At 36.2% G+C, this 9670-nt stretch overlaps 1 protein-coding gene across 1 annotated transcript in view; it reads right to left on the bottom strand.

Moving 5' to 3' along the window:
• Nucleotides 1-4272: 4272 nt before the first annotated feature.
• LOC106869025 (protein PBDC1) overlaps nucleotides 4273-9670 on the bottom strand; it is an 11802-nt gene continuing 6404 nt past the window's right edge. Inside the window, exons 3-4 of the mRNA XM_014914518.2 lie at nucleotides 7880-7991; nucleotides 4273-4571 (exon numbers count right to left, since the gene is read on the bottom strand). Coding sequence (XP_014770004.2) covers nucleotides 4465-4571; nucleotides 7880-7991 — 219 coding nt within the window. The 3' untranslated portion in view covers nucleotides 4273-4464. The remainder of the gene's footprint in view (nucleotides 4572-7879; nucleotides 7992-9670) is intronic.

Below are 9670 nucleotides of genomic sequence, written 5' to 3' on the forward strand. Positions count from 1 at the left end.
TATATATATATATATATATAATATATATATATATATATATTTACTTGGAGAATGGAGCAACAAATACAAGAAAAAGCATTTTCGTTGGACTAGATAGCCGTTGTTTTATTATGTGGAGCTTGAGTCAGTGTGGAGGTTTAGGTTATGTAATGAGTCATTTTGTATATTATGTCTTAGTCACTTACGTACGTTTCGATGCAGCCAGTAGTTTGGCCGATCTCTTCAGAGTGTTGAAGGGTATATTCGAAGTTTGTGGTGTGCGAAATGTAGGAGAAGTAATTATTGGGTGTAATATATGTGGTGGTGCGATAGTGGTGATAGGTCAATAGAGCTTTACGTTTTAGTTGTTGCGTTGGTCTTCTTGTAAGGGGATATAGGGTGGGTGCTATTTAAGAACATTGTTCCAGTTTTAGTCAAGTGCATCTCCACGTGATGTTTGATTGCTGGATGCATGATTGTTGAAGATTTCCTCGGAAGAGGTTAGATCAGATATGCGGGTTGAAATACTTTTGACTATGTTATCGATAGTAGATTTGTGGTGATTGGAGTGTACATTGAGGTATTTCAGGTATTGGTTAGGTTTATGATAGGGGGAGTATTGTGAGTTTGACAAGTTTAGAGTAACGTCCAGAAAGTTAGCAGTTTTATATGCGTTTTCGAATGTGATGGATAGGTTTAGATTAGAGAAGAATTTGTGTAGATCTTTTCTATTCCTTTCCAGAGAAGATTTATTAATGGCCTTGGTAAGTAGTAAGGCGTCGTCCCTATTCAGACCTCCTCGGATTTTAGGGAAATGTTTCTACAGCTGGATGCCCTTCCTAACACCAACCACTCCGAAAGTGTAGTGGATGCTTTTATGTGCCACCAGCATGAGGGCCAGTCAGTCGGTTCTCGCAACGACCATGCTCAAAAGGTGTTTTTTACGTGCTACCTGCACAGGACCCAGTCTGGCGACACTGGCAATGACCACATACAAATGTTGTTTCTCACGTGCCGGTAAGGTGATGCTGGCAACGATCATGCTCGTAGATTAGATAGCATTGGATTGATCAATTCCTGGATTAGTCCAATAACTTTTCCTCTTCAGCAGGACACACTTTAGGAAATAAATGAGATATTTATACATACCCACAGGAAAGCAAACACATGTATTAGCATGCTGGGCAAAATGCTTAGCAGCATTTTATCCATCATGTTCTGAGTTCAAATTTCACCAAGGTGGAATTTGTCTTTCTTTCCTTCAGGGTAGAAAAAAAAGTACCAGTTGAATCCTGGGGTCAATGTAACCAATTTAGCCCCTCACCTAAAATTGCTGGCCCTTTGCCAAAATTTGAAATCAATATTGTATATATATATAAGCCATATAAACCCTCTTCCTTCAATCAACTCAGACTATTGGCTAACCTGGCCACACTTCCCCCCATATTAATACAGTTTAGCAGAAGTTCATTGTATGTGTTTGTGTCTGTATATTTGCGTGAATGTTAATATGTATTTGTTTAACCCATGCTAACATAGAAATAGATAAAATGATCAATCAGGTTATAGGAAAGAAGACAAGACCCTGGTATCTTCAGTGAAACAACTCTGTTTGATACTCAGAAAATTAGTTAGGTTGAACAGGCAAGAGTTACAGTCGAATCACAGGCAGACTAGCAGAGAATGTAAGCTTTGTATTTGATAGATGCATTGGAACAGTACTTGCTATGGTCACAATAGAAACAGATTTTCTTGATGGACTGTGTGGCTCATGAGAAAATATACATACATGAAGGCACATGGCTTAGTGGTTAGGGCATTCGGCTCACAAATCGTAAGCTCATGAGTTCAGTTCCCAGCAATGCGTTGTATCCTTGAGCAAGACACTTTATTTCACGTTGTTCCAGTCCACTCAGCTGGCAAAGATGAGAAGTACCTGTATTTTAAAAATGGGCCAGCATTGTCACACTGAAGTTCCCAGTGAACTACATTAAAGGTATGTAGGTCTGTGGAGTGCTCAGCCACTTTGACATTAATTTCACGAGCAAGCTGTTCCATTGATTGGATCAACTGGAACCCTCATTGTCATAACTGACAGAGTGCCAGTTACATACATATATATATGTATATATATAAAGAGAGAGAGCAAGATAATAGTATAAAATACAATCATAATTAAGGTCATAGAAGAGACAATGGCCTATACAGAAAATAGACAATGCCTATGCTGAAAATCTTCAAGCCCCTTAAAAATTGTCACTTTTACAGCACACAACATGTTGAAATCAAGGGAGTATGCTTGCAGAAATTCATAAATTAGATAGCCTTGGATTGATCAATATCTGGATTGGTCCAATAACTTTCCCTCATCATCGAGACACACTTAAGGACAGCAAACGCAAAGTTACAGTTGCATACAAATACATGTGTTTGCTTTCCTGTGGGTATGTATAAATATCTCATTTATTTCCTAAAGTGTGTCTTGCTGAAGAGGAAAAGTTATTGGATTAATCCAGGAATTGATCAATCCAATGCTATCTAATCTACGAGCATGATCGTTGCCAGCATCACCTTACCGGCACATGAAAAGCAACATTTGTATGTGGTCATTGCCAGTGTCGCCAGACTGGGTCCTGTGCAGGTAGCATGTAAAAAACACCTTTTGAGCATGGTCGTTGCCAGAACCGCCTGACTGGCCCTCATGCTGGTGGCACATAAAAGCATCCACTACACTCTCGGAGTGGTTGGTGTTAGGAAGGGCATCCAGCTGTAGAAACATTTCCCTAAAATCCGAGGAGGTCTGAATAGGGACGACGCCTTACTACTTACCAAGGCCATTAATAAATCTTCTCTGGAAAGGAATAGAAAAGATCTACACAAATTTTTCTCTAATCTAAATCTATCCATCACATTCGAAAACACATATAAAACTTCCAGGAATGGTAACTATGCACATGCGGCTGATGTCTAATGTCTTTCAAAATACACAGATGAGCTGGTCTTCTCCCTACCACTAACATCAGAAGGGGCTATATCATTGGTATTCATATAACATATTGTCAGGAAACATTCTTTACTTAATTCATGACAAGGTGTGAAAGTTTCAGTCTTAAAAGATGGTCATTTTAGGGTAGTCACTATGAGTACAAGCTAGTTTCATCACCCTTACACACCTGGAAAATTAAGGGCCTTTTACACATACCTCTTGAAGACATTTGATTTCTTGGATATTACCTCATTCATTTTTGTCATCCCTACTGTTTCTGCTTCACCAATGAGGACTTTATCCATTATCGCTTGTTTTCAGTGTTGCCCTCTGATTTCTGGGTTTTTTTTATATATATTTTTTTCAGTTGGTGCATTGCCTGCTTCACCATGGGTAATTTCAAAATTGTCAACCAGCCATCAGTAGCTTTGAAATTTTTTTTGATACCCATATGTGACACCCAATTTCTATACCACAGATGTTGCTACTGCATCTTTAATGGATGAGCCATGTTGTCACTACCTCCTCAAGATGCAACTCTCATATGCCTCCTTCCACCAACTGTTAATGATTTTCATTTTGCAGTGAGTTTATTCTTAGCCTTACATCTATCTCAAACTATTTGCTTTACATCAAACTCTTCACATATTCTCACTCCTGAAACACCAACCTCAAACTTCCAATAAATTACAATTCAAAATTCATAGGATTGCATGATCCATTTTTAGGTGATTACTTTTACTCTGAGCCATGATGTATAAATATGCCTAATCACTAAAATACAAATGAAAATTGTAGGGTAACAGGGCAACACATGTTGTACTACGTCGTATATAGTGACTACACTGTGTAACAAAAGTTATCTTTTTTTGTCTTTGGTTAGTGTTATTTCTTATGTGCTTCTATCTGGAAATCAAAAGAAATGACTACTATTCCCTTCTAACTTTGCTTTTACGACCTGGATATCAATGTTTTGAAACTCACCTATTTTCCACTACATTTCAGAAAGATTTAGCACTGAGTTGCTCAAGCAGAACTATCATTATAGCAAATATTCTGCTCAATACTACAGATTTGCTTGAGCTTTAGTTGAGCACGTCCCTTGGTGGCTGCCAATAAGTGCATCCCTTACAATGTCATTCTAAAAATAAACAATCACACCATTGAAATCTCAAAGCTATGAGATAATTCATGATTAATTCAAAATAATGTGCATGAATAAGCATTACATCTGACAGAGTAATCTGAATACTAGAGGGTTAAATTTACAAAGGAAGAAAAGAAAAACAAGACTGACACAAACAAAATATGTGGTGAAATGTTTCAGGTTTAATTTAAAAAGAGATTGAAGTAACCATTTAAACATACAACAGTCAGGATGAGTTTGAAATGATGAATGCGTGCATTTGTTGTTTGGGAAAAAGTCTTGTATATTTGCAAATATAATGTAAACTATTCAATAAGCAAGTTTTCATAATAATGAATGTTAAAGCACAATGCTACAATTGCATAGCTTTATGCTGTTCTACACGCTTAGCACGCAGTCCATCGTTATAGCCTTCTCGATTGCGAGCAATCTCTATAGCAAGAAATTGAATCCTAGGCACTGAAAAGAAATGAAATAGACATTTTATCAATGAGAAAAAGTTGTTTGAAATAATTAAGGCAATAGTATCACTTGAGAACCTCAGAGCAAATAAAAACTCCTGAAAAAGTTACTGCACTAATGCTGGTAATGCCTCAGGAAAGGCATGAAGACATATACATCATGACAACAGTTCAAAAGAAACCAATGATTAACAACAAAGGGTGTTGCCATGAAGCATTCCTGCCAGAATTTCAAAGGAGCCAATGTTGGCACCAGGAAACAGTATCTCCACAGAGGCCTTTGTAGAGCACTTCAATAGCCAAGCCCATTTTACTGGAGGTTTTGTAAGCAAACAGGACATCCATCAGCTTACCTCTATGGATCAAGTTAAAAGCCTTTCAGAAATCTATGAATGTCAGTACTGCTGAAAGCTGTTTTGATTTGATACCTTTGATGAGAAGCTTTTGCGCTGGTATCTGTGCTGTCGTCATTCTACTTCCCTGAAATACATTTTGCTGTTCATGTAGAAGCAGCTCAATATGGGATTTATTCTATTCAGGAGTATTTAGTTGTAAACTTTTGCTGCCACTGCTGTCAATACGATGCCTCTGTAGTTTCCTCTAACTACCAAGTTAACTTTCTTTGGAAATGGTAAGAACAGTGTCTATGTTTTGATCAATACCTGGCTCTTGAATTAGCAGCTTGAAAATGCCATTGTATTAATGAAAATGTAACGGCAAATTGAATTGTTCTTCTCTAGTTATTACAAGTTGACTACTTGCATTGCAAGTTCTGGGTGATGCAAATGTCATTAGTGTAAACTGATACTCTGTCGGTTATAACAATGAGTGTTCCAGCTGATCAGATCACTGGAAAAGCCTACTCATGAAATTAATATGCAAGTGGTTGAGCACTCCACTGACATGTGTACCCTTAATGTAGTCCCCAGTGAGATTCGGTGTGACACAGAATATGACAAGGCTGGCTCTTTGAAATACAAATATTACTCATCTTTGCTAGGTGAGTGGATTGGACACAACGCATTGCCAGGAATCAAACTCATGAGCCAAATACCTTAACCAATAAGCCATGCATCTTCATCAGTGTGACATTTTGCAAAACACCATACCAATGATATGTACATGAATCTGAAGTTCTCAGTCGCTATCCTGCTCCTGTTGCTTCATTTTAACCACTTTTAGTTGATTATTAAATCTAGGATCTATATAAAATAACAAATAAAGATGATACAAAATAATCATATGAATCATATGCTGTAATGTTTGAAGATAATATGCTTAGGTAAGTTTTACATTTCTGCCATGTGCTTTTGTCTTGCATTATTTGCGAAATCCCATGTCCTCAGGTTAAGCTATTTCCAAATATTCTTTTATTTACCCTGAAAAAATGGAACCCTCCACCCCCAACTATTACTAACACACTACTTCATTCTACATGCAGCATTCATGTGCATTACATATCCATGTGATATTTTAATACAAGTTAAGGTATGTTTATACATGAACTTATTACACAAATTTTCTATGCATGCATGGTGTAGATGCTATCAAAAGTTAAGTACAAACCTGACTCTTGATTTCAGGGAGAATGAAGTTGTTTGTGATAACTAAACAGCAGTGAGATAATACAGCCAACAACAGATCTTTGCAATTACACCCTGATACCTAATTTCACCAAAACCTGAAGCTGGGTGAGTTTTCCAAAATATTACAACAGAGTCCTAAAAAACTTTCTTCAGTTAAACTTCTTAAACACTGACCATGAGATATCCATGAAAACTAAAATATTGCTGGACCTAGATAACAAGATTATTTGTACAAGAAAAATGACATGCAGTTATGAAATATCTTGTGATTGTATCCTTCTCTTCATAACTTCATCTCATTGGTTTACATATTTAGTTGCCAGAGGATTTTTTTATTCTGATCCGTCAAAAAACATTTTACATGTAACATAGTATAACTTTTGATGTGTGATTTTAGTATATAATTACTATTCTTTTTTCACACTACATGACTGATTACTAATTTGTTCTAAAGAAAAATTTGAAGGCTTCCAGTTACAGAATATTGAAAGCACCAAGAGAAAATGTTTAAATTTCAATGCAAATGACAGACATTAGCAAGTAATCCTGACGTCAGTAGTAGAGAAAAATGAAATCGTGAAACAAAAGAAAAAAAAAAAAAAGAATTTAAACACTGCCAGGCCCTAAATAAAACAGATATTCAACATTCTGCACAAAAGCTAGAGGTGAAACAGAAATATATGTTTAAAATATACCTTTCCCTGCAGCATTTTAGTGGCGGAAACACACAACCAGATTGCTGGTATGGGAAAGAAGCTTGTGAAAATTTCTCAAAAGAGAGTAAGCAGCATGACCCAGTTACTGTTTATAACACATGCCAGGCAAATTTATTTATAGATTTCTATACATTGCTTTTTGTGATGAGTTTCATGTGCAGTTAACATTTTGATTGCTATGAATTCAAACTGTCTGCAAGTGATAATCCAGAACCAAGCCAGAGATTGAAACTGGAACCTTTATTGTACAAACTAGGTTTCATGTTCTAATCATTGGCATACTGAACAATAGTTTTTAAGGTACTTTAGCATGCAGCTGCATATCTTTCAGGTACAGTAAGTTCATGCTGATAAAGGTTGATATATATATATATATATTTTTAAGAGGAGTTTCAGAAATATTATTTGTACAGTGTTTCCAACAATAACATAAGGTTAATTCTTCCAATATTTATAGGAAGAAAATATTTAATTAGGTTTACAAGTCTTTGTTGGTTATATGTATTAATATTTTATTTCACTATTCAATTGTTGTTTGCATTATACTAAAATGTTCCTATTGTATGAAAAAGACACTGCTACATTACATTTTCAAGTGAAGAAAATAATTTTTTACAGAAACTTAAACAACATTTACAACATACACTTTGCTAAAATTTTATTGAAATTTCGATAAAAGTGAAGCATTAAGAGGAGTTTATCTGCAAATGTCTTAAAATCTGCCTAAGTACAGAAGGTAAACAACCTATTTTGTAATTCAAGAGTACTGGGTTGCAAGGGGAAATAAATCAATGGAATTAAAGAGTTATGTAGCTTACTTCAACAAAGTAGATCAAAGTGAAATATTTTATTCAAAGATAACCACACTAAATAGAACACTAGAAATGCTATGATCTCATTCCTTAGATCAAGTAGTGCAAGATGTCATGCTGAAACTGTTTGCAATAGATTGAGACTAAAAAACAAAAAGTTAGTTTCATAGAAAGTTTACATCATAAACTTACCAATTGTTGTGTTGTTTGGGTTATAGTCATTGGAAGAATCTAAGCGAAGAAGTGTACCAAAATTATATTGTTCAACATCCATTTTGTATCCTTCACAAAATTCTCGCCATTTCTACAAAAGTTCATAATTTTGTTACAGCGACATAAGAAAAGCATTAAATCAAATGAAACTCTAATGGAATAAAAACAGATTTAAAAAGCAGTTTGAAAACAGCCTAAATATTAATACATTTTAATAGAATTCCTATCACAGGAGCAGCATTATATTTTAAGTTAATGCATCTTGTTTACCTTAAATGCCCACCTGGAAGTAAGTATTAATATTCACTTCACAGTTGAAATAGCCAGTATTAGGGAAAAGTTTTAATCTGATGCTACAATTGGTGTGCACATGGTTTTTGTGACTTTATCGTATTGTAGCATCAGAGTGTAGAAGTGTAAAAGTTACTAGAAGCAAAAATGATTTGGATCAAATGTGGCACTCTGTGACTCCTGAATAACATTGGTAAAAAGAATAGTTTTCAAAGTCAATAGTGAAGTAAGCAGTAAGGTTCTAACTGAACACTAAAGTAAGGTAGAGCTCCCTTCACTGAAAAGATCTTTGCAAAGTAGAGGCGTAATAGATAATATCCTAATAAAGGATGTTACTGGTATCTACTGCATGATGTGCAGAGGCAAATCTGGTAAATGTATTCATTATGAAACTGATTTACCTGGATATTATTACAAGGTTTGATGAGAAGTATGATAAAGAAACTGCAAAGCAACTAGATACTATAAACCATCTTAGTTTCTTATCTAAGCTGTCTTCAAAGTATTTTCTTCCCAGCCTTAACATACCCAGCATGATAGGTGAGATCATGGTCTCAAAACACTTCATTTCACATTGCTTTGCGATCACTTGAACACCTAATGCATGGTACACCTGTTCAGGCAATGTCAATTTGATGGAGAGAGTGAGCTAATGTGCAGGTCGCTTGGTAAAAGCTGAACACTCATATGTCACCTTTGACAGGAGAGTCTATCATATATAAGCACACATATATCTATCTATATATATATATATATATATATATATATATATATCATCATCATTTAACATCTACCTAACCAGCACCCCAACAGACTACCCTGGTGAGGAGGGTTGCTAGAAACCCAGGAGGATTAAAAACCTGTTGAAAGGTTGGATGAACCTAGAGCAGGCTCAACGGCTATCTAGCAATAGCATTGGTACACAAAAATTCCAAGATGGTGTCCAGCATGCTAGAAGACTACTTGGAGTGAGGCACCCCTCAGCTTCTGTTGAAGCATGTCTGTAGGAGAAGGTCACTCTGATATAAAACCAGATATGCAGGGAATGGCATTGGACATTTTGGGGATCTTTGGTTTGTGCTAGAGATCATGGTGCTCCCATGACTCATTGGCACCAGACATCTTGCTCTAGCTTGTCTCTGGATAATGTCAATAGAGTGGAGAGGATCTATGAGCTGTTGTGCAAGCCTTATTGGATCTAAAACTCTGCACTGGCATTGCTCACCTCCACTGATATACTCTCTTTTTACTCTTTTACTCTTTTACTTGTTTCAGTCATTTGACTGTGGCCGTGCTGGAGCACCGCCTTTAATCGAGCAAATCGACCCCAGGACTTATTCTATGTAAGCCTAGTACTTATTCTATCAGTCTCTTTTGCCGAACCGCTAAGTTACGGGGACATAAACAAACCAGCATCGGTTGTCAAGCGATGTTGGGGGGACAAACACGGACACAAACACATACACACACACACACATA

Source organism: Octopus bimaculoides, chromosome 14 (genome assembly GCF_001194135.2).
Source record: "Octopus bimaculoides isolate UCB-OBI-ISO-001 chromosome 14, ASM119413v2, whole genome shotgun sequence".
Taxonomy (NCBI): Eukaryota; Metazoa; Mollusca; class Cephalopoda; order Octopoda; family Octopodidae; genus Octopus; species Octopus bimaculoides.